The 25,230-nt window shown below is 33.9% G+C and overlaps 3 protein-coding genes across 3 annotated transcripts; 2 read left to right on the top strand and 1 right to left on the bottom strand.

Moving 5' to 3' along the window:
• The first annotated feature begins 14 nt into the window (after positions 1-14).
• LOC122581122 (3-isopropylmalate dehydratase large subunit, chloroplastic-like) lies at positions 15-9,381 on the top strand. Its single transcript, XM_043753274.1, has 15 exons — positions 15-133; positions 1,705-1,851; positions 3,443-3,613; positions 4,131-4,283; positions 4,443-4,511; positions 4,967-5,083; positions 5,324-5,398; positions 5,546-5,623; positions 6,050-6,145; positions 7,270-7,319; positions 7,443-7,497; positions 7,958-8,089; positions 8,232-8,279; positions 8,371-8,529; positions 9,116-9,381. The coding sequence occupies exons 1-15, from the start codon at positions 74-76 to the stop codon at positions 9,254-9,256; spliced, it is 1,551 nt and encodes a 516-aa protein (XP_043609209.1). The 5' UTR covers positions 15-73; the 3' UTR covers positions 9,257-9,381.
• A 3,651-nt stretch (positions 9,382-13,032) lies between these two features.
• Positions 13,033-20,385, top strand: LOC122582682 (3-isopropylmalate dehydratase large subunit, chloroplastic-like). The gene is made up of 15 exons (XM_043755109.1): positions 13,033-13,198; positions 13,336-13,485; positions 14,190-14,360; positions 14,620-14,772; positions 14,900-14,968; positions 15,409-15,525; positions 15,806-15,880; positions 16,039-16,116; positions 16,683-16,778; positions 18,305-18,354; positions 18,478-18,532; positions 18,938-19,069; positions 19,213-19,260; positions 19,352-19,510; positions 20,118-20,385. Exons 1-15 carry the CDS (start codon positions 13,142-13,144, stop codon positions 20,256-20,258), a joined length of 1,551 nt encoding a protein of 516 aa, XP_043611044.1. The 5' UTR covers positions 13,033-13,141; the 3' UTR covers positions 20,259-20,385.
• A 327-nt stretch (positions 20,386-20,712) lies between these two features.
• LOC122582681 (auxin-responsive protein IAA13) lies at positions 20,713-23,913 on the bottom strand. The gene is made up of 5 exons (XM_043755108.1): positions 23,655-23,913; positions 21,766-22,082; positions 21,272-21,380; positions 21,096-21,157; positions 20,713-21,016 (listed from the first exon to the last, which is right to left on the bottom strand). Exons 1-5 carry the CDS (start codon positions 23,777-23,779, stop codon positions 20,955-20,957), a joined length of 675 nt encoding a protein of 224 aa, XP_043611043.1. The 5' UTR covers positions 23,780-23,913; the 3' UTR covers positions 20,713-20,954.
• Positions 23,914-25,230: the final 1,317 nt, after the last annotated feature.

Here is a 25,230-nt window from a genome sequence, read left to right as displayed (position 1 = left end):
AAAATAATTGAATTTTAAAAAAAAATATCATCAAACAATTCAACACCACCAGACTCACACACAAGCACAAACAATGAATATTATTTCATCAATGGCGGCTTCATCTTCAATATCTTCCCCTTTTCTTACCCAGGTCACATATTATTATTATTATTATAGATTATAGAAATACATCATTTTATTTTATTTTTTCCTTTTACGTTGGGCACGATTATTAGAGTAAATATCTTTTTATTTATAAATTAAAAAAATGTATGTATTCCATGTATACCCTCCTTCCTTGTGTTGTACATGCTTATAAGTATCTTTTGCCATATGATTTAGGCTTTGGCCTTACTTCTAAATTTCTAATTCATTGTCTAAGTTTAAGTTTCATTGTACTTCATGATCTCTTTAACAACGGATGCCTACGCCATGGGGGAACGGTGGCGAGTAGTGTAGGTTATTGATGTAAAAGGGGTAAGTGTAGTTTATTGAGGAGTTGAGGGGTAGATGTTGTAAAGTAAATCATTCCGGGTATATTTGTTAGTGGTTGGGTGTTTTAATTGTATAATGGTATTTTTGACATTTCAAAATCTCGATGGTTAAAAGGGGCGGGGGCGGTAATGTGCTTTATATAGTACTATAGATTATAGATAAAAGCCGCAAGTTACTCTTTGTCATTTACGGCAAACAAAGGTTTGCAACTAATTTATTCGATTGTTTGGGGTCCCGTTCAAAGTCTTTTGTTGGCTTTGCTTATTATGTAGCATTTGTGGATTATGGTGTTGCCATTGCAATCCACACTGTACCAGTCAACCCACATTTTCAACCAATCTCCGTATCTGCTCGTGTTTTCAAGCATATTGTTAGAGTGGCTACTTTGCTATCTAAATGGTACAGTTTACCACGGCCTCCCCCGAAATTGAAATTTAACCTTGGAACTCACTGCCTTTCGGACTCCCATTGGGGCAGGGTCGCTCTACCATAGCTTACCTTGTCTTGGCTCGAATATTATCTCTTGGTGTTCTGTCTGTCAGAAGTCGGTCTCATGATCCTCAACTGAAGCCGAGTATATAGCCTTGGCTAATGCTGCTGCTGAATTATCTTGGGTCCAGAATCTACTAACAGGGATTGGTGTCTCCATCCCACACACATCAACTATCAACTGTGACAACACGGGTGCTACCTATCTTTGGGCCAATCCAGCTTATCATTCACGAATGAAGCATGTCGCCTTGGATTATCATTTTGTACGGGAACAAGTCTCTGATGGTACTCCTAGCTTTAAAGGTTCGACACATCAACACTCATGACCAGCCTGCAAACGTATTCACCAAACCGTTGGGCCGAGCATCATATCTAAAGTTTCGCTCCAAGATTGGAGTCTTCGACGGATCTCCCATCTGGGGCGCGGTATTAAGGAAATATGTTAATTTACATAAATCAATATCCTTTATTTATGGTGGACACAGTTAGAGGAGTAAAAAACTTTTATTTATAATTCAAATGTATTCCATGTATAGCCCCTTAATGTGTGTACCTTCTGTTGTGAATGTCCACTATGAGTATCCTTGTAAATTCACTCATTCAGGCAATACAAATTAACAACTTCATACATTTAAATTACAAGTCTTTTGTGATGTTTTTGTTTTCTTGATCCATTTCCCTTTGAAAGTTTTTATTAACTGACGGATTTTTTGGCTCAATTTGTATTTTGTACAGAATGATGCAGCATCCGGGAATGGAGTGTCGCCATTTGTGGGTCAAGTTTTCAAGTCAGTTAGAATCTCTCACAACAAAATATCAAAAAAGATTGTAGCAGTTGTGGCACCACAACAATCTGCAAGAAACCCTGCCACTACTGGCTCAGTTTGTTTTTATTTGCTTTTTCTTTATTATTGTTATTATTATAAAGTTTTGATATTAGAAAATTATTAATGTGACAAGAATGCTAGTTAATGCCCAGAGTTTAGGTTAAATTGCATTAATGTTTTACTATTTAATGAATAATCTACCCTCGGTCAGAGGTACCACTGTCTAAATCTTATCTCCTCCATACCCACCCATGGCGGGATTGTTGTTGCTGTAGTAATTGGCAAATAAGTTAAATGACCTATAGGTGTAGATCTTCTTAAAAACAAATCCTGCTTAAAGGTGCAAAGGGGTCCCCGGGGCCTAGGATCGTGTTTCATGTCGAAAAATTTACAAAGTATATGTAACTTGAATAGTATTTGTAAAACTTTAAATATTAAACATTGTTCGTGCAGTAATTTTGTACAAATTCATACATAAGCAGTTACATGTATTGCATACTGGTTGTAGCTCTCTATTGTAGGTGCAACATATTTTATCTGGAATTTCTTACCAATCACCGGGAGCTAATGAAATATGTAGTTATGTACAACATCAACTTACAGAGTTTATACAGCCGCACACATATTGCATACATGCTAACATACTTATCATATATACTTATTGGAAAAATAAAAAAGTTAGCCCTAGACAATTGCATGCACACAGCAGTTTCAAAAATTAAAGAGTGACATGCACAATTGCATTAGTGTATGTTAAAACACTAATGAGGTGCAAAGGTCCATATTTAGTCAACAATTATTTGTTAAACCCTTAATAGTCACCAGGCGTGCCTAAGCCTCTGAGGAGATTCATTCAAGGCACTACACCTAGGTGTGCCTCATCACAACTTACAAAGGCCAACAATGTGAGCCTCTTACCTTTGGGGACTAGGTATGCCCGAGGTGTGCTTTTCACATTATGCAATAGAAGTATTTAAGTTGGGTAACTGGATAATTACCTACTTATGCGGTTATGTTACAATCTTATGCCCTTGTACAGTTTTTATCCAAACTACTTGTATGATTATTTGTAGGTGAAATAAGCTGTTTTGGATAAGCAGTTTATTCTGTTCCAGACTTCCAGAGTAATAAATAAAATAATTAAGCAACTTAACCAGCTTATTTGAGAGGGCATAAGCACATAAGCAGTATGAATAAGCAGTCCTAAAAGCACGAAAGCTAGTAACATAGATAGGTTATTTCACGGTTACCCCAAAAAAGAGTTTTGTTGCAACAATCACATGGATGTTTCTCAACATCTTTTTATGTTATGGATTAACGAATTATTGCAAACTTGACTTAGATTTGGAATGCATTTAAACATTCTCGCTAAGTGTGATTCACAATTTTTGTTTTATTTGAATATGATGTAAATATTTTGGTGTCATAAGTATGTTGAAGAAAATTAACTGCGAGTTTTTGGTAAGTCATGGACAGTTTATGCATGTTGAATGATTTTGTTTATGAATTTATTTAGCATCATAAAGTTAAGAATTTGCAAATGAATTGTGAGCTGTGTGAATTTTGCTACAGCTTATGATGTGATAGATTTAGATAGCATTTGGCAAATTAGGTTATATAGACTAACTGAAATTTGTTTCTTTTAGGTAAAAACTGGGATGACAATGACAGAAAAGATCTTTTCAAGGGCTTCTGAGAAACCCCAGTTAAGCCCTGGTGAAAATGTTTGGGTCAATGTTGATGTCTTGATGACACATGATGTATGTGGACCAGGTGCTATTGGAATCTTCAAGAAAGAATTCGGAAATGATGCCAAGGTACCTAATTTAGTCATCATTGCTGCTAGATTTGAATAATGAACACTGAACACCTATATTCCAAAAAGACTAGAAACTTCAAAAGCAATGCGTCGCCCTTTAGGTTGAACTGGTTGTTGCGAGTGACAACAAAGCTTTGCGAATAAAGTTGTTTTATGCATCGTTAATGGTTATTTACCCATTTTACATACTTGTTTCTTAGGTTAGTTTGTTATGTTGCCATTGGGGTGATAGCCCAATGGTCAGGGAGTTTTCCACTCTATGGTTTCTTCCTAGGGGGTCAAGGGTTCGAATGTGCCACATGCAAATGTGGTCAGGGGGCTTTAGCAACGCTATACCCATCTACACACGGGAGAGCAAACCTTTTAGGGTGTTGCCAGGATTTGAACCCGATGTGGGTGCACCAAAGTTGGGGGGTGTTAGCCATTTATCCGTTCTGCCTTTAAAAAATAAAATAGTTATGTTGATTATCTATTCTGTTCCTATATAAATATGAGTTATATGGTTATTGTTTTAGGTTTGGGACCGTGAAAAGGTTGTCATCATACCTGACCACTATATATTTACAGCTGATGAAAGAGCAAATAGAAATGTCAATATTATAAGAGATTTTTCACATGAGCAAAAGATCAAGTATTTTTATGATATCAAAGATCTTAGCAACTTTAAGGTACTGTTTCTTTTTTTTTTTTAAGGTACTGTGTTCTTATCTTCTTGGAATCTTAATTATTGCTGAGTCTCTTGATTTTTTATTTAAAAAAGTTTTATATTTTGCAATGATATGTCAGACGGATTTAAACTGGAGCTGAATTAGCTGATAATTTTTCAGGCTAATCCTGATTACAAAGGTGTATGCCATGTTGCTCTGGCACAAGAAGGTCATTGCAGACCTGGAGAGGTATCTCTAAATCAATTCATTCAATGTTAAAACTAGGTTTCAATGAGACAAAAGCAGCCCATTGATATAACATCAGCCCCGTCCATGGTCAGGTTTTGTTGGTAACAGTTTTGGGTAAAATAGTTTAAGCTATCATACTGGAAAGCAATCAAGCAGGTTGAAAGTTATATACTAAATTCAAAAGTTTCCGACCTCCTATATGTATATCATCTCATAAATAATAGGTGATATATATATTTCTTACATTTAATTATATATAAAGTACAGTAAGAAGTGGGCAAAACCGTAGTGCCAAGTCAACTGAATCCGGCCTGATTCATGTTGACCAGTACCAAAAACTACCTGTTTCAGTCTGAACTCTAAGGCCCTGTTACCACATCAGTTTGTTTTGCAACCTCTAAAGTTACTGTATAAATATGTATGCTGATTTTCATGCACATAATTTTTACCTTTAGGTCTTGCTTGGTACGGATTCTCACACATGTACTGCTGGAGCATTTGGCCAGTTTGCTACAGGAATTGGAAATACCGATTGTGGCTTTGTTTTAGGAACTGGAAAACTTTTGCTCAAGGTTTGAAATGCATGTCTAAAATAAATCAAATCTATCTAAACAATTGGGATTTTTATAACTACTATTTACGCTTCTCAACTCAAGAGAAAGTGATATGATTACGTTCCTCTAATCATTCCTATAAAAGTGATTACCAAGGTAATTGTAAAAGTTACCAAACTAATAAAGCAACTACCCATGACTTTTATCAATTAGTTATCTGTCTACAAAATTATCTGTCACCTTGATTTACATTTACAGGTACCTCCAACTTTAAGATTTGTATTAGATGGAGAAATGCCACATTATCTTCTTGCAAAGGATCTGATTTTACAAGTAAGTTTGATTACCGGATGATCAAGTATTCTGTATAGCAAAATTGTGTTACAAAAAACTATGTTGTAAATGGTTGGCTGATTATGGTTTATTCCATAGTATGAATATACTTTCAGACTTGTTTCACTGATAATATTCACATTATAGATAATTGGGGAAATATCTGTATCTGGTGCAACATATAAAGCAATGGAGTTTGTTGGTTCCACTATTGAAAGTCTTACGGTTAGTGTACTTCCTTCCTTTTCACTTTATATATTTCTTCAAATTATGCAAGCCAATTTATTGACATACATGCTCATTACCTGCGAGGCTGCGATGGCTAAAATGGGGTTAAATTTAAAAAGTATCAAATTGGGTCTTACTTTTTCTTTGAATAAACGTGAGAGTTGTCTAGAATGGTGAAGGATAGATTTTTAAACCTAATAGACCCAATATTTTGTTTCTGATGTCGGTTGCATGTCACCTGGAATAAAAGTGGTTGACCATCTATCATATAATTTTTAGTAAACACAAATTATTAGGTGGTGGACAACTGAACATCGTTCTTATTAAAGAGAAAATGTTGCAGTTTTTATGAGATGGGATGAGCAAGTTTGTCACATTTACATATGCATCAATTTTCAAGTTTTTTTCATTTTTGTTTTATAGATGGAAGAAAGAATGACGTTATGCAACATGGTTGTTGAAGCTGGGGGGAAGAACGGTATCATTCCAGCTGATGCTACGACATATAAGTACCTGGAGGTTTGTTTCATTACACTCTCTTTAAAATCATCTGAATTGTCATCTTGTAGTTGTAGGGTTTGGAAACGGATTATTTGATATTGCAGCTTGAAGTTGTAATAATCAAATTTTAGTGTTTGGATGAAGCGTATCTGAATACAAGTCAAATGACCCATTCCATATTTGTACCTTATCATCTGCTTGCTGAATTGAAAAAGAATAACTTGATTTGTTCAAGAAGTACAAAGATTACTTACACACGCTTGCCCACATGTATACTATTATTAATAAATACTAATAATGTTCAAAATTATTATTAGAATATGTATGCTATATTTCTAAAAGTTGTTAACCATAGCTTATAAAAAAGTAAACTTTTTACTTTTTAGTTGATATATAGTTCTAATTTGAATTTGAATACTTCCACAATATGTTCAAAACAATTGTGTTACTTTTTTTTATAAGGGTTATTTATCTGGAAATGTATTGAACTTTCACTCGTTGCCTTTTATATGCATTTATCTTTCAGACTACATGCTTTTGCTAATTTGCTCTTGTGTGCACAATTGACTTAAAATGACTATATTACCCTTAATATTAAAAAAAAAACTCTTTATTATCTTATTCTAATCTAATTTTACATTTGGAAACTAAACCTTCCACCAAATCTGAACATACCAACCATGTAATACACTAACACATATCAATCAAAGCATTAACACTGAATGGGGAAGAAGAGTTAGGGATTTTTTTTTTTATTTACTGAATTATATTGAAATAAGACAGTAAAATGAAACTGTTAAGGGTAATATAGTCAATTTATGTCATCTTATAAATACAATAGGATGGAGTATAAAGATGAGTGAATAAGAAACCAAGGGAAGTTCAATGCATTGTCACATGATTAGCCCTTTCTATTATTAGTTCACTAATTAATCAGAATTTTTGACACTCCCAGAAAGCTATTTATCTGACTATCACAGTTCTAAAAAGCAGAACCACAGTCGAATATTATCCCCTGCAGCAAGTGTTGTGATAATGAATTATGATTGTGATATTTTAATATAATCAGTTTGAAAACGAACATCCACTCACTCCAAGCTCTCTGTCAACTTGTCATTTGCTAAGATTTGTATTTTGCACAGGACAAAACATCCGTCCCATATGAACCAGTCTACAGCGACGGTGAAGCAAGGTGACTATCTCCATTTCCCCAATCTTTATCTAATTTGCAAGATTTTTATTCCTAAGAAGCATGATGATTGCTTGCTAAGAATTTGTGAGTTCACTTTTTTATGCTTTTGACTTTGTGTTTCAGGTATCTTTCCGAGTACAGAATTGACGTCTCTAAATTGGAGCCCCTGGTGGCAAAGGTTTGCTTTCATTCCGATCGGACTTTTGTGCATTAATTTGGGCCCATTGCCCCATTTACTTGTGAATGGATCACTTTGGCTTATGTGTCCCGGACTGGTCAAAGACTCAAATGGTACACTATTTAAAATTAAAATCTTAATAGGGAACAGGTCAAATGGGTTGTGTCGAACTATTTGGAAGTCATCCAAAATGTTTAGTGTACTGAACTTTCTATATCTAATCAATGTATTCAAAAGATTAGATTATTATTAAAATAGTAAAATTTCTAAGTTATAAATAAATAAAGTTGGACAAAATGTGTTTGGAACGACCCCACTTGACCCGACCCAAACTAGATATTTACCTGTATTGACCCTTTCATTTTGCCATCTCTAACTTATATAAATGCTTGGAACTATACTCTTCAGATTCATGAAATATCAGATATTTATGTTACTTTTAATATTTATGCTTTTGCAGCCTCATTCTCCTGATAATCGTGCTTTAGCACGGGAATGTAAAGATGTCAAAATAGACAGGGTGTACATTGGATCTTGTACTGGAGGCAAAACTGAGGATTTCCTTGCTGCTGCCAAAGTTTTTCTAGCTTCAGTAAGATTTGTAATAATATCTATCTTTATATTTTATGCTGCATTTTACCATTTCGAACCACCTTTTGTCATTTTGGCGGGTCCTTGTCGGTCCATCACTGTTTATGCTATCATGTTATGTGAACCATTGATATAACGTGCAGGGTCAGAAAGTCAAAGTACCCACATTCCTTGTTCCTGCTACTCAGAAGGTTTGTGATGTCATGCCCACTACTATAAGATGGTGAAAATTGTCCCACTTTAGTAAAATGTATGTTGTATGCTAACTCTATAATTCCGTAGGTATGGATGGATGTATATACCCTCCCGGTGCCAGGATCTGGTGGCAAAACCTGTTCTCAGATATTTGAAGCTGCTGGCTGTGATACCCCTGCAAGTCCTAGCTGTGGTGCCTGTGTGGGTGGTCCATTGGATACTTATGCACGCCTAAACGAACCTCAGGCCAGTATTGTATTTCCTGTACTCTCATATTCTTTTTTTCACTAGAGGATCATACAGTTTGACTTTTGAGGTTATATTACATAAAACTGATAAAAGCTTGTTAAGTTTTTTAGAACATTACTTATATGATTATATGATAGGGCTCATAGGAAGTGTTAGTATTTTGGGTTTGCTTAACAAGTTCAAAGAGGCTAAAACTAATTGTGCTGAGCCACTGACACTTTCTATTGTCTTTTATTATTGAAACATATTTTAAACCAGAGTATTATATACACAAAAGGTGTGACCTTTTTAATAGCAAGTCTAATACTTTGGAATAGAACATTTTAGAAGAGTTTGTAAGCATTTAAATTTTGATCCTTACATTGCCTATTTTGATCCTTACATTGCCATCATAGTTGGTTTAATACTTTTATGCAACAGTTTATTTCTGAAGTTGTAATTAGCATAATAATGGGCCAACCGGACCACCTTTTAGATGACTTATTTTGACCTGCGAACCAACCTGACCATTGCACCTCTAGTCAATAAGGGCAATAAATATATTTGAAAGTTATTAAGAATAACACATTGTAAATGATGGCAGGTCTGTGTCTCAACCACAAATAGGAACTTTCCTGGTCGAATGGGTAACAAAGATGGTCAGATCTATCTAGCATCTCCTTACACGGCTGCAGCTTCTGCCTTGACTGGTTTTGTAACTGATCCAAGAGATTTTTTGCATTGAGTTATTTGATGTATCTGTTCATCCAGCGACACAACCTGTTGTATAGTGTGATAACTACAAAAATACCTTCCTGTTTATATTTGTTTTACAGCATGTTTTTAATATAAAAACCCATTAAATTGTTATGCACACTGTGTTCTTTTGGATCGTTAAGTTACGAGTTTTTTCTTTTGTTTTTGAAGCATGTTTACTACCGATATTTGAAGCCTAACTTGGACTTCTGATACTCTTAAAAGAATTTAGTTGTATATACATGGAATATGCATGTTCAGTAAGATCTTTCACGTTGGGTGAAGAACTATAATAAGGTTACGACTTTGAGACATGTATGTACAATTGTACGCATAGTTGTTAAAACTTTTATGAGTCGAGTCCATTTACACCGAAAATGAGGTGACTCGTTTTTGTCTAGACTCTTACGAGTCGTTGTGTGAACTTGGATCGAGTCATGAGTCGTAAACTTAAAATTATTGTAGTTTGATACTATGGTTATATATTATACATGTTATACTTAATTTACTACATTATTTTGTGTTATATATGTAATTTTGATCATTTTATTGCGAATTTGGAGATAAATTGTAAGTTTATATCTCAAAACTAATGAATATGTAATATTTTGGTAATTTATTATGATAATGAACTTATATTTTGCTTATAAAAACGTTACATATATATAAATAGGGTGAGTATCCTGGAAAAGGTGTGTTAAGGAGAGAAGGGAGAGAAGATCCTATTAGCCAATCAGAACGCGACATGTGTCAAAATTTAAAAAACGCGGTGGCAATTTTGTAAATAAATTAAAGTTTTGTGAAACTTGGTTAGCTTGGGCTCTCAGTGGGTTGGGTCAGCTTGGGTTGGGTCAACTTGAGTTGGATCAGCTTGGTTTGGGTCAGCTTGATCAATCAGCTTGGGGTCTGGGTCAGTTTGGGTCAGCTTGGGGTCTGGTCAGGTTTAAGTCAGCTTGGGGTTGGGTCAGTTTGGGATCTGGGTCATCTTTGGTCAGAGTTGGGTCAGCTTGGGGTTTGGTCAGGTTTAGGTCAGCGTGGGTCAGCTTGGGGTTGGGTCATTTTTGGGTCTGGGTCATCTTTGGTCAGGGTTGGGTTAGCTTGGGGTCTGGGTCAGCTTGGGGTCTAGTCAGGTTGGGTCAGCTTGGGGTTGGGTCAGCTTGACACTACACATAATATACATTGTAGATTATGGGTTTTGGGTCAGCTTGGGTTCTGGGTTGGGTCAGCTTGGGGTCTGGTCAGGTTGGGTCAGCTTGGGGTTGGGTTAGCTTGACACAATTTACACATAATCTATGTAGATTATGGGTTTTGAGTCAGTTTGGGTTCTGGGTTGGGTCAGGTTTGTGTCAGCTTGGGGTTTGGTCAGGTTGGGTCAACTTGGGGTTGGGTTAGCTTGACACAATTTACACATAATCTACACAAATGTAGATTACGGGTTTGGGTCAACTTGGGGTTCAGTTGGGTTAGCTTAGGGTTCGATTGGGTCAGCTTGGGCTGAATCATCTTGAGTTGAGTCAGCTTGAGGTGGATTGGGTCAGCTTAGGTTTGAAGTCAAATTGTTTACAAAAATGCCACAACGTATTTTTTTTAGAGGTGACGTGTCACACTCTGATTGGCCAATAAGACTTTCTCTCCTTAACACACCTTCTCATTTGATCTCTCTCCTATATAAATATACTATATTATGTAGTTTTAATGTCCCGACTCTTACGAGTCGAGTCACGTTCCGAGTCACAAGTCAAAAAACATGTTTTTGAGTTGAGTCAAAAGTTACATGTCGATAATTATGATTGTACGTATATATAGATACATATAAAGCACAAAATCTTGAAGACTATTTCATCAATGATGTCCCCTTCAACCCATTCAAAATGTCAGTAACTACTCCCGAGTCCCGACAATAAGCAACCTTCACCAATCACCATGTACAAAATGTCATTGCTATGATTTTTTCCATTTAATATATGTTATGTCCTTATCCATTACAATAACAATTTAATTAAATATTAATATATTTATGAATAAAACAATTAACTTTTTATTGTTTCTATGTAAATGACCACTATTCATTTTTTTATTATCTTCATTTGTTCATCCAATTTAATTCAATACTTTAATTTTAAATAAACAAACTTATATTTATTATATATAACTCATGATATATCATCATAAATCTGAATATAACATAGTGAAAAAATAATTTCTTTTCAAAACATTCAATGGATTGTTTATATAATGGTATTACTATAGATTGCCAATTAAAAAAAAATTGAAATTTAAAACAATATAGAATTTTTTATGTTTGGATTGCTTCATCTATATTATTTTTAATCAATTAATAAATATTTCAATAGGAAACTTATAATTTTAAAAAGGACATTAAACTATGAATTAATGTATATGTATATATATTACGCATCAAGGTTGTTAAAGAATTCTTGAGACGAGATAGAGACTAAAGCAACAGATGTGTTCACATGGTCTGAATGGGTTCTCAAGAAACGTAATATCTTTATGTGGAGGATGGTTATGGATCGTATTCCAACGGTAATGGCGTTAAGGAAAATGAATTATTTTATCGAGGCTGGAACTTATGGTTTATGCGGACAGGTGGAGGAATCTACAAAACATATGTCTTGTGAATGTGTTGTATGAATGGAGTTTTGGTATAAAATCAATATATGGTGTAAGATGTCACCTATTTTTTTTCCGACTAAAGACATTTTTTAGTTTTATGAGCACGAAAGTTTGAGAAAGGAAATAAAAGAGATGATTAATGGTATCACTTTCATCACGTGTTGGTGTTTGTGGAAGGCCTGGAATAAGAAAAGATTCAACAATGTCAATATTAATACAAAATTTGATCTTTCATGATATTATATCGATAGACTTTTTTTGATATAAAAAAAGAAGAAAACATTGTTTGGTAGAGTGGAACAATTGATGTAAATTTGATTTTATGTAGTTTGTTTGTATAGTTTGTCACACCACCATTTAATAAAGGTTAACATTCAAGGGAAAAAAACCCACTTTAATCTCTCTCTCCTTTTTTTTTTAACTATATTCCCTTAGATCATTTATAAAGGTCGGTTAAATGGAAAGGTGAAATGTGTCCAATAGTAGGTGAAACTGTGAAAGCCTTATTACATGTAGGTTAAATGGAAAGGTGAAAGTCACTTGGCTAAACCTTTCACCTACTGAAAAGAAGTATTTGTGGGACCATGGAATCTTTTACAAGCTTATGAATTCATATGTTATTTATAATTAAAATGTATCATGTAAATATATTGTGTTAAAAATTAAATTTAAGTGGGACCAAATGATAGGTGAATGGTTAATGAAAAAAGTAGAAAGTAAAAGAAATGAGAAGTTGATGCTGATGTGACAAGAAAAAGTGTAGGTGAAAAGTGAACGGTTACAAATGGTTTTATAAAGAAAAAACTCCTTTTTATTTTAGGTAATTCTACATTTGAATTACCAGAATTGCCTTTGACTTTTTATGTTTAGCTCTTAATGAATTAATTTACACTATAAACCTTTATTTTAATAATTAACACTATAAACCTTTATTAATTACATCAACCTACACCACTTGACAATGTCACCACCACGAATAGTATTATCACCGACACCACTCTTCACCACTGCCGTTGCATTACGCGGATACCATGCTCGTTTATAATAACAAGTTTACCCACAAGGCCGCAACAAAAAAAATAAAATAAAATATGGGTGACAAGCGAGGGTGGACTTTACTAGTGTGAAGAGCCGAAACGGAAACCAAATCTCTTTAAAAAATCAAAAGGACCCCAGCAACATCAGCAGCCAAATATCATCAACACCACCAAACACAAACACAGCCACCCCAAAAACAATGACTATTTCATCGATGGCGGCTTCATCTGCAATATCTTCCCCATTTCTTACCCAGGTCACATATAAATACCAAATCTTTTTTGTTGTTTTCATTTTCTTGATTCATTTCCCTTTGTGGGTGGGTGGGTTTTTCATTATCTGACTGACTTTTTTGGCCCATTTTTTTTTTTTTAATTTTATTATTTTGTGCAGAAAGATGCTGGAGCAGCTGGGAGTGGAGTGTCACCATTTGTGGGTCAAGTTTCAAAGTCAGTAAAAATCTCTCACAACAAAATATCAAAAAAGATTGTAGCAGTTGTGGCACCACAGCAATCTGCAAGAAACCCTGCAACCACTGGCTCAGTTTGTTTTTCAATCCTTTCTCTTTTATTATTATTATTATTATTATAAAGTTTTGATATTTGAAATTATTTTAGTGTGACAAGAATGCTAGTTAGTATCCACTATATAAATTTAATGACCTAGGCAAATCTTCCATTGTTTTTTTTTTTTTTCTTTTGTAAAAACCCTGCTGAAATATTGGCATTCGATGCTTGCAAAGTTTTTAACGACTTAAGGTGTACTAAGGTGCAAAGGGGTCCCCCACTCCCCAGGGCCTAGGGGTGCTAGTGCGTTATGTCGAAAAAGTATTTATAACTTGAATAGTATTGTAAAACTAAAAATTTTAAACATGGTTCGTGCAGTAATTAAGTGCACACATTCATACATAAGCAGTTACATGTATTGAATACTGGTTGTAGCTTACTATAGGTGCAACATATTATATTTGGAGTTTTTTTACCAATTATCTGGAGCTAATAAAATATGGAATTACGGACAACATCAACTTACAGAGTGTATACAGCCACACACATATTTGCATACTCACAGTTTTTTCACGTTGAATGATTTTGTTTAAGAAATTATTTATTTAATATCATAAAGTTAAGAACTTGATGCAGATGATCGGTGTGATGTGTGTGAATTTTTGCTACTTCTTATGATGTGATGAATATAGCATGTGGCAGATCGGGTGATTTAAACTAACTGAATTTTATCTTTTTTAGGTAAAGACTGGGATGACAATGACAGAAAAGATCTTTTCAAGAGCTTCTGAGAAATCCCAATTAAGCCCCGGTGAAAATGTTTGGGTTAATGTTGATGTCTTGATGACACATGATGTTTGTGGACCAGGTGTTATTGGAACCTTCAAGAAAGAATTCGGAAATGATGCTAAGGTACCTAAATTAGTCATCATTGTTGCTAGATTTGAATAATGAACACCTATATACCAAAATGACTAGAAACTTTGAAAGCAATGTGCCATTCTTTAGGTTGAACAGGTTGTTACCAGTGAAAACAAAGCTTTGCAAATACAGTTATGTTATGCTTCCTTAGTGGATCTTATTTACCCATTCTACATACTTGTTACCGGGGTTAGTTTGTTTTGTTGTTTATCTATTCTGATTCCATATGATAATGTGGTTATTGTTTTAGGTTTGGGACCGTGAAAAGGTTGTCATCATACCTGACCACTATATATTTACAGCTGATGAAAGAGCAAATAGAAATGTCGATATCATAAGGGATTTCTCACATGAGCAAAAGATCAAGTATTTTTATGATATCACAGATCTTAGCAACTTTAAGGTACCATGTTCTTGTCTTTTTGGAATCTTTATTACTGCCGAGTGTCTTGATATTTTTATTTTTAAAGTTTTATATCGTGCAAAAGATATGTCGGCCGTATGTTAAACTGGATCTGATTATGTTTCAGGCTAATCCTGATTACAAAGGTGTATGCCATGTTGCTCTGGCTCAAGAAGGTCATTGCAGACCTGGAGAGGTACCCCCAAATCATTTTACTGAATCTTAAAGTTAGGTTTTAATGTGGCAAAAGCAACCCATTGGTACAAAATCGCTCCATTCAGGTTAGATTTTTTTGGTAATAGGATCAGCCGATCAGGTAAAGTAGTTTAAGCTATCATACAGGAAAGGAATCAAACAGGTTCATAGTTATATACTAAATTCAAACGCTTCCGACCTCCTGTATATATTAAGTATAAGTGATAGGTGATTGCAATAATATAAAGTACACTAAAAAGTGGGCTAAACTGTAGTGCTAGTCAACCGAATCCGGCCTGATTCATGTTGACCTGTACCAAAAATTACCGCTTTCAGTTCTGAACTCTAAGGCCCTGTTACCCCCATCAGCTTGTTTTGAAATCTCTAAAGTTACTGTATACAGATGTATGCTGATTTTGTTGACATAATCTTTATATTTAGGTCTTGCTTGGTACGGATTCTCACACATGTACTGCTGGAGCATTTGGCCAGTTTGCTACAGGAATTGGAATAACAGACGGGGGCTTTGTTTTAGGAACTGGAAAACTTTTGCTCAAGGTTTGGAATGCATGTGTTTGACATTGATTAAATTTATCTTAGCAGATAGCAATTGGGATTTTTGTTTCTATTTACGCTTCTCAACTCAAGAGAAACTGAAATGATTATGTTCACCTGATTATTCAGGATAGAAACTAGTCAGATTCTCATGAAAGCATGAAAAAAAGTCATTGCTGAGATAAATGTGAAAATTACTAAACTAATATAGCAACTATCCTTGACTTTTATTAACTAGTTACCTGACTACAATATTATCTGTCACCTTGATTTACATTTACAGGTACCTCCAACCTTGAGATTTGTATTGGATGGAGAAATGCCAGATTATCTGCTTGCAAAGGATTTGATCTTACAAGTAAGTGATTGCCGGATGATCAAGTAATCTGTCTAGCAAAATTGTGATTTTGTGTAACAATCACAAAAGACCATATGTTAAATGTTCGGCTGATTATGGTTTATGTCTTAGTATGAATATACTTTTGGACTTGTTTCACTGATATTTTCACATTATAGATAATCGGGGAAATATCTGTATCTGGTGCAACATATAAAGCAATGGAGTTTGTTGGTTCCACTATTGAAAGTCTTACGGTTAGTGTATTTCTTCCCATACCCCCTCTTTTTTATTCATTTTTTATTTTTTTAATTTCATGTATTATACAAGCCAAGTTAAACTAAAAAGTTAACTAATTAGGTCTTACTCTTTCTTAGAATAACTTAGAATAAACACAGGAGTTCTGAGTTGGCTAAAATGGTGAAGGGCCATACAGGTCAAGTAGGTCAAAGTTCACCAGTTTGTACTCTAAAGAATTAGATTATAGCTGAGTAGTACAGTTTGTTAAACCTAACAGACACTCGGAGTTTTTGTTAATAAAAACCTAAGAAAAGTGTGGGTTTTCCCAATATGATCCCCCTCCCAACCACCAATTACCTGGAACAAAAAATGGTTGACCATCTATGAAATACCTGATGTAATCTTTAGTAGACACTTAAAGATATCTTCTAGACCAATACCATTAAAGGTTATTAGGTGGTAGACAACTGAACATCGTTCTTATTAAAGAGATAACGTTGCAGTTTTTATGAGATGGGATGAACAAGTCTGTTGCCTTTACAGATGTATCAATTTTCAAGTTTGTTTTCATCTGTGTTTGTAGATGGAAGAAAGAATGACGTTATGCAACATGGTTGTTGAAGCTGGGGGGAAGAACGGCATCATTCCAGCTGATGCTACGACATTTAAGTACTTAGAGGTTCGTTTGATTACTTTCTCTGTAAAATCACTTGAATTGTCGTCTTCTGGTTGTAGGGATTGGAAACTGATTATTTGATATTGCAACTTGAAATCTTTATAATCAAATTTTAGTGTTTGGGATTCCGATTACAAGTCAAATGATCGATTCCAGAGTTGAACCTTATTTTCTGCTGGCTGAATTCAGAAAGAAAAACTTGATTTGTTCAAGAAGTAAAATTATTTACACACCCTTCGATTTACCCACTTTTTTTTAATCATTATCAATAAATAAATATAATAATGTTCAAGATTACAACTTTACAAGTAGAATATATATACATTATTTTCTAAAAGTTGTTAACCATAGCTTATAAAAAGTAAACTTTTTAGTTGACAAATAGTCTTGATTTGAGTACTTCCACAATATGTTTCAAAATGATCGTGTTACTCTTTTTATTAAGGCTAGTTATTTGGAAATGTATTGAACTTTCACTCGTTGCCTATTGTATGTATTGTATGTGTAATTGACTATAATACCCTTAATGAATTCCTTTTTAATCTTTTTATTATCTTATTCCAATTTAATTTTACTTTTGGAAACTAAACCCTTCCACCAAATCTTACCATACCCAAATTTCATAAAATTAATAAAAAGATCGATTAAGCATTTAAATTTCAACATACTAGATAACTATTTGTAGGCTTTTGTTCTTGTTTTCTTTATTTAAAACATAAGTTAGATCAGCTTCTAGTAGAAGTCATTTTGTGTTTCAAAGAGATATTGAGAAAGATTAAAAGCAATTAATAATTAATAGTGGATGATTGTGTTGTCAAAACATGGGATATTGGAGTAGGTGCTAGAAAAAATGGTGTTGTCGGAGTTGGTCATTGGGAAAAATGAAAGATGTTATAGCTTCCTTTTTATTGAGTTTGAGTTACCGTTGGGGTTAATATCGTTGACCCGATGTTTTCATAAAGAATTTGATATTCGTTCTTTGAATAATGTTGAATAGTTGGAGTGTGCTGCCTTAAAAATAATAGGGATTTTGGATTTCAAGTGGCGGATTAAATTTCGTTGGTGGGGAGGGGAAAGGGGCTTTTGGAATGCGGAAGAAGAGTTGGGGAGTTGTTTTTTTTATTAGTATAAGTTATATTAAAAGAAGACAAAATAAAATGAAACTATTAAGGGTCATGTAATCAACTTTAGTAATCTTATACATACAATAGGATGGAGTGTAAAGATGAATGCATACAATAGGAAGTTTAACCAAGGAAAGTTGAATGCATTTTCATATAATTAGTTCTTTTTATTATTATTTCACTAATTAATCAAAAAAAAATAAAATTTAATTCCCAGAAAGCTAGTTATCTGACTATCACAGTTTCAAAAAGTAGAAACACAGTTAAATATTATCTCCTGCAAGTGTTGTGACAACAATTTATGATTGTGGTATTTTAATAAAATAATCAGCTTGATATAGAACATCCACTCACTCCGATGCTCTCTGTCAACTTGTCATCTATTAATATTCGTATCTTGCACAGGACAAAACATCCGTGCCTTATGAACCAGTCTACAGCGATGGTGAAGCAAGGTGACGATCTCCAATTTCGCCGATCTCTATCTAATTTACAAGATTTTTATTATTAAGAAGCATGATGACTGCTTGCTAAGAATTTGTAAGTTCACATTTTGTGCTTATGATTTTGTGTTTCAGGTACCTTTCCGAGTACAGAATTGACGTCTCTAAATTGGAGCCCCTGGTGGCAAAGGTTTGATTTCTTTCTGGCTGGACATTTGTGCATTATTAGGACCCATTTACTTGTGAATGGATGAATTTGGCTTACGCGCTCAGACTGGTCAAATGGTGCATTATTTAAAATGGAAATCCTAAATGGGAAAAAGTCAAATGGATTGGGTCAATCTTATTGAAAGTCATCCAATATGTTTTGTAGAATTTATGTATTAAAAAAAATTAGATTATTATTGAAATAGTATAATTTCTTTAATCAATTTTAACACATAATCGATTTTAACACACTAGTTTATAAAAACTAAATAAAATTGGACAAAATGTGTTTGAGTCGACCCCACCCCACCCAAACTAAATGCTTGTAACTATTGTCTTCAGATTTATGTAATAGCAAATATCTATGTTAGCTTTTATGCCTTTGCAGCCTCATTCTCCCGATAACCGTGCTTTAGCAAGGGAATGTAAAGATGTCAAAATAGACAGGGTGTACATTGGATCTTGTACTGGAGGCAAAACTGAGGATTTCCTTGCTGCTGCCAAAGTTTTTCTAGCTTCAGTAGGATTTCTAACAGTATCTATCTTTATATTATATGCTACATTTGAGTTTACCATTTCGAACCACTTTTTTCTCATTTTGGCACGTCCTTGTCGGTCCATCACTGTTTATGCTATCATGTTAATTGATGATCTAATGTGCAGGGTGAGAAAGTAAAAGTACCCACGTTCCTTGTTCCCGCTACTCAAAAGGTTTGCAATATTATGCCCACTACTTTAAAATGATGAAAATTCCCCCACGTTAGGAAAATGTATGTTGTATGCTAACATTATAATTCCGTAGGTATGGATGGATGTATATACCCTTCCGGTGCCAGGATCTGGCGGCAAAACATGTTCTCAGATATTTGAAGCTGCTGGTTGTGATACACCTGCAAGTCCTAGTTGTGGTGCCTGTTTGGGTGGTCCAAAGGATACCTATGCACGCCTTAACGAACCTCAGGCCAGTATTCTTTTTCCCGTACTCCCATTTTCTTTTTTACTAGAGGATCATACAGTTTTTCTTTTTGAGGAAACACTACTTTTTAACATAAAATTGATAAAAGCTTTTTATGTGTCAAGAATGTTTTAATAACCATATCAACTTAAAGGTCAAAATTAAAGGGAGTTTTGGCCCAAATAGACGAAACTTGATTTTTGGAATCTTTTGTTAATATTTTGGTTTGCTCAACAGGTTCAAACTGGCGCTAAAACTAATTGACACTCTTATTGTTGTTTTTTTGAATTATATATTAAATTAAACTAAGTACTAAATCCAAAAGAACTAAACTTTATAAATAGAAAGCCTAATATTTTTGGAATAGAACATTTCAGGAGAGTTTGTAAGCATTAAAGTTTGATTATTACATGCTATCATAGTTGGTTTAATACATTTATGCAACAGTGAATTCTTAAATTTTCAATTAGGATATTAATGGGCCGACCAGACCACCTTTTAGATGACTTGTTTTGACCCATGAACCAACCTGACTATTGCCACCTCTAGTCAAAAGTGCAATTAGTATTTCTGATACTATTTATTAAGCAAAACGCATTGTAAATGATGACAGGTATGTGTCTCAACCACAAATAGGAACTTCCCTGGTAGAATGGGCAACAAAGATGGTCAGATCTATCTAGCATCTCCTTACACTGCCGCAGCTTCTGCGTTGACTGGTTTCGTATCTGATCCAAGAGACTTTTTGCATTGAGTTAAACACTACTTTTGCTCATTCGGTGACACAACCCTGATGTATGGTGTGATAACTACAAAAGTACTATATGTTTGTTTGTTTTACATTATAATTTTGAAATAAAAACCCATACAGTGGTTATGCACATTGTGTTCTCCTTCAATTTGCAAATTTTCTTTTGGTGAAACATGTTTTATACCAACAGTTAGAAGCCTAACTTGGACTAGAATTTAGTTGTAGTTGTATTCACATAGAATATGAATGTAGGTAAAAAGGTTATTATTTCTACTGTTTGGGTTGGACAGGTGTTCTACTCCTTTTCTTAAAACTTCTTTTGTGCACAAAAAGGTATGCATAGAAATGGAATTATTCCATTCAATGCTTTATTTATATACGCATGGCGGCATGACACAAAAGCGTTCTTTGACACATCAGTAAGGCAACCTAATTGTGAGTCACAATGGTACACTCATTAACATATAAATATGCTTAAGAAATTTATAGATAATAACATCATCAAACCTTTCAAGTTGGGTGAGGAACTATAATAAGGTTACGACAACAAAAGAACCCAAAAAGAATCGAATGGACAAAAAAGAACAGCAAAAACCAGAGAATGAACCAAATTAAGGTAAACATATAGTAAAGCGGCAAAGATTATCAAACAAAAGCTTCAAACTTTTCTAGTCTGTGGTGTGATTATTTGGGTGTTCTTCATCTTCTTAGTGCAAGAAGCTTGCTTTTCGGCTTCTGATTCTTTTCTTGATATCTTGGGGCTGCATGCAGAAACGGGTCAATGTCATTTTAGGATTTATAGTGGAAATATGAGTGAGATAACTTAGATTGCAAATGTACCAAGTCCATTGGCATCTGAAGTTTTCATGATTCTTAGCCTCTTCACAGTACCCAGAAACATCCTGTAAGCCAAACGAATGGCAGAGTAATGGAGGTCAATTATCTTCTCTTTTTCAAACATTTGGTCAATTCAAAATCTCTTTTAGGGTCAAAGGTTGACTAAATTAGAATAGTACCTCCATGGAACATCACCCACAAGCATCCAGTCTCCTTCTCTATCTTCATATGTTAGCACAAACTCAGAAGATCCATCCAAAAGCCGAGAGCGATGCTGCTTTCCTTGACCTGAATTAAACGTTCACAGAGAATATCAGCATATATATTTAAAGATGTTCATGTTTTTAGGTCTTAAGACCAAGAAGATAATGGGTTCATAAACTTATGTTTATCTTGTTCTCTGCCACGTCAAACATGATAACTGTAGCTAAAATAAACACAAAAATAGCTTAAAAGAATCAGGGTCAAAGGGGGTGAAAGTTGGCCTAAAAAACATTTTTTATGCATAGAGCCTCTTAAATCACTATATTTGACTATTATAAATTTAGTAATTATAACTCTGTTAACCGGGTCAACCCAAAACGACCCCTGTATAAACTTCCCAATAGGTGTTTTACATGACCCACCCAGTTTGCCACCTCTAGCTTTTACCAAGTCGAGATAATGCACTTACGGAGAGAACTGCTACTTGTGGATGCTTTCACAAACATAACTTCAAGAGCATGAGCTAAAGTTTCATAGCAATCATGAGCATTCAAATCAACTTTCCTTCCAATTGGTAACCCATCCATATTCACCTTCACAAAACCAGAATGCCCTGTTTCTTTAGTAGCAGTTTCGTCGTTTTCATTTTCATGGCAAACATTTTTCTTCTTCTTTGACGAATCGTTCCCACCCACTCCCTTTTCTTCTTCATTCTTGGAAAATTTTGCTTGGTTGACCAAACTGTTCATCCTATACGTCTTCACGGGTGGCCATCCCACGACCTGACTGCTTAAAAAAAACCTCAACATCAATCAATTTTCAAGCTCAAATACAATCCAAAAAACATTTTTTTTTTTTGATACATAACAAAGCCCATGATCTAAATTATATATAAAAACAAGTTCCAAATTGAAATTAACCATTTTTACGCTCTAAGGGTTGACCAGTAGGGATTGTTAACCGACCAGTTACCCATTTTTTATGTTCTGAAACCAACCTTTCTTGGTTCAAATCAGCTAAAGGTTTCTTGATGCATGACAATAAATGCATATGGTACAATCTTCTAATACACTGAAGCATTCAATCCTCAATCCTACTGATCTTTATTGATATACAACAATAAAAATAAATGTATGTGGTACAACCCTTAAATGCAAAGAAACCAAACTAAGAATCATGCAAAGCAAGTCCTGGTTTAAAAAAGAACCATTTTTTCCATTTGCTAAAGAAGAAACCTTTCTATGGTTCAAATCAGTTTCAGGTAGGAATCTTTCTTGATACAACAATAAATGCATGTGGTACAAGCCTTTAAGCTGTAAAACCAAACTACCAATAAAGAACCTAAAGCAGGCATAGTTTTTATGTAAATACAAGTATTTTTTTTAATTTCTAAAGACAAATCATTTCTAGTTTCAAATCAGCTTAAACTTTCAAAGGAACCTAAGGCAGGCATAGTTTATGTATATATGTATAGATGCATATAATTGCAAGATGACCCCCGACGCCGCACAGCTTTGGAATGCTGACACAGCCGCAAACAGCCCGGTAGAGTTGCCAAGCAAAGCCCGGCAAGGCCGAGAACCATACCGGGTGCTCTTATATGCAATGAAACTAAACTATGAATCATAAAAAGCAAATTTCATTTTTAAAAACAAACATATTATTTTCTTTCAGATTTTAAAGTACCCTCAAACAGTTTTTGTTTTGTTCCCTAGTATGCAAAAAAGGTACAACCCATAAATATCATCTCAACCAAGTTACAATCTTTTTTATCAAGAAAGAAAATCATCTTCTATAGACAATCTTTCTGGTTGAACTAAGCTTAACTCATGACTAATTAAACATCAATTAGTGAATTTTTTAATATTAATAATATATACAAATACAATTATACAATACATATAATACAGCTTAAAGAACCAAACTATGAATCATGTAAATATAGTTCCATTTCCAAAAAAAAATAAAAATTTTTTAAAGAATTCTCAACCTCAAGCAGCTATCCCTTTTTTTTTTTTTTCTTGTTATGTAACAATAAATGCAAGTAACACAAAACCATAAATGCAATGAAACCATACTAGGAATCAACTTGGACCCAAACAAACACAAACATAACAAACTATACCATATTTAAAAAGATTAAATAAAAAAAAAAAACTTTAGTAAAAAAAAATCTTGAGTAAAGCTAAACATAGTTCTTCTAAACACACAGAAAAATGTTGTACACAAAAAAAAACCTCTTCTAGAAAATAATGATTAATCATCATGTACAACATTTATTTGCATGTTAAACATAGCCCAAAAAGAAAATAAGTAAAAAAAAAAAAGAAGAAAAGAAAAGAGGGACAGAAAAACAACCTGAGAGGACCATTGGAAGAAGGGTCATAAGCAGCAGAAGTGAGACTTAGACCAAGTCCAAGTTCAAGTTGTTGTTCATCTTCATAATCTTGCCCACCACCACTAAGCCTAAAATTAGTGTCCATTTCAACAAAACAAACAAACAAAAGATACAAGAAGAAATATGGGTTGGTGTTGGATAAACAAAGTAGTAGACAAAAGGAGGGAGGGAGGGAGAAATGGAGAATATGTGGAAATGGGAATTGTTTTTTTTTTTTTTTTTTAAGAAAAGGTGGAAAATGGGATGATTATTAATGTTTTCAAGTGAGAAAAGAAAAGTGGGTGTCACCTAAGAGGAAACAAAGCAAGAGTGTTGTGGTTATAGCCATGGAGATGGGGCCCATTTTTGTCTGCTGATAATGCGCCTTGCTATTTACCACTTGCCTTTTCATTATGATGTTTACTTACATATATGGACTCCTACATATATATGTTTTGAGGGGTAAAGCCTCTATCATAATATATAAACAAAATAAATAAATGAAAGATAAATTTGGACGTTTGGTGGAGAAAAACCGGATAAAATGAATTGCAATAGATAAATGAAATTAAGAGAATTGAAATTGATTGTTTAGTTAGATGAATCTTACCCTTTGGTAAAAACAAAAAAATTGTGTTTTTTTTTAATAGTGAATTATTAGTTAGTAGTTAGTCGTTAGTATTCAAGACACCACAATGACATTCCATTAGGCAGTATACGAAGCTCGAATCACGCATGTCTGCAATGAACATAAATCTCAAAAATCCCCCAATAGTCCACTCCTACAATTGTGAGAAGTGAAATTTTAACCTCGGTGGATTTTCTCAAACTAACAAATGATAAAGAAATTAACTCTTAAAAGTTTTGGATTTTAAATATAAGTTATTTTAAAATAATAGTTCTGTTTGGATATGTATTTAAAATAAAAATGATTCAGCCTGAAGTATTTAAAATAAATACTTGTGTAAGAAGAGTTAAAAAAAAACCTCAGCTCTTAGCTCAATTTTCATATTTTAACTCCAAACTCCCAATTACAACCTCAACTCAAATTTTTTTTTTTTTTTTCCAAATGTTTTTAGCTTATATTTTATGTGAACATATGGTTTTTTTAATCAATCAATTTGCAACTTCCAGATTGTATACTTCAAAAACGAGGAGCAGCATAGCAACTTTCAAAACAAACACTAAGCTATGACAACAAGCATCCATAAAATCACAATCATCACAATACCCTATATAAAAGGCTATATATATTGTGACGCCTAATACTTTTACAACATGATTCTTGATGAAGCAGCATTAAAACCTTAACATGTTCTCTTGGTGTATTATTTGGTGTATTAGTTAGATAAGTTGTTCAAGAAAAAGTAAAAACCCATCTAACATTAACATAGCTCAAAAGATTACGACTTTCAAATTTAAATATATGATGAGATAACTTAAAAGCCTAGCTGATGGCTTTTTTTGTTATCTTTTGTACTATCTAGAATTTGTTTTCTTGATCATACCCGAAAAACATTTTCCATCCAAAGGACACTTGCATTTTCGCATCCAAAG

This window comes from Erigeron canadensis, chromosome 9, assembly GCF_010389155.1.
Source record: "Erigeron canadensis isolate Cc75 chromosome 9, C_canadensis_v1, whole genome shotgun sequence".
Lineage (NCBI taxonomy): Eukaryota > Viridiplantae > Streptophyta > Magnoliopsida > Asterales > Asteraceae > Erigeron > Erigeron canadensis.
Note: the sequence above shows the minus strand (reverse complement) of the source record. Positions and strands in the feature narration are given on the sequence as shown.

What these genes read in the sequence shown, in the direction of transcription:
- LOC122581122 (XM_043753274.1), top strand. Translation starts at nt 74, where the DNA reads ATGAATATTATTTCATCAATGGCGGCTTCATCTTCAATATCTTCCCCT. An exon ending in ACCCTGCCACTACTGGCTCA is followed by an intron (nt 1,852 to 3,442) that starts GTTTGTTTTTAT and finishes TGTTTCTTTTAG; the next exon opens with GTAAAAACTGGGATGACAAT. An exon ending in TGGAGCCCCTGGTGGCAAAG is followed by an intron (nt 7,498 to 7,957) that starts GTTTGCTTTCAT and finishes ATGCTTTTGCAG; the next exon opens with CCTCATTCTCCTGATAATCG.
- LOC122582682 (XM_043755109.1), top strand. Translation starts at nt 13,142, where the DNA reads ATGACTATTTCATCGATGGCGGCTTCATCTGCAATATCTTCCCCATTT. An exon ending in CCACTATTGAAAGTCTTACG is followed by an intron (nt 16,117 to 16,682) that starts GTTAGTGTATTT and finishes CTGTGTTTGTAG; the next exon opens with ATGGAAGAAAGAATGACGTT. An exon ending in TGGAGCCCCTGGTGGCAAAG is followed by an intron (nt 18,533 to 18,937) that starts GTTTGATTTCTT and finishes ATGCCTTTGCAG; the next exon opens with CCTCATTCTCCCGATAACCG.
- LOC122582681 (XM_043755108.1), bottom strand. Translation starts at nt 23,779, where the DNA reads ATGGACACTAATTTTAGGCTTAGTGGTGGTGGGCAAGATTATGAAGAT. An exon ending in CACAAGTAGCAGTTCTCTCC is followed by an intron (nt 21,381 to 21,765) that starts GTAAGTGCATTA and finishes CGTTTAATTCAG; the next exon opens with GTCAAGGAAAGCAGCATCGC. An exon ending in TTCAGATGCCAATGGACTTG is followed by an intron (nt 21,017 to 21,095) that starts GTACATTTGCAA and finishes TTCTGCATGCAG; the next exon opens with CCCCAAGATATCAAGAAAAG.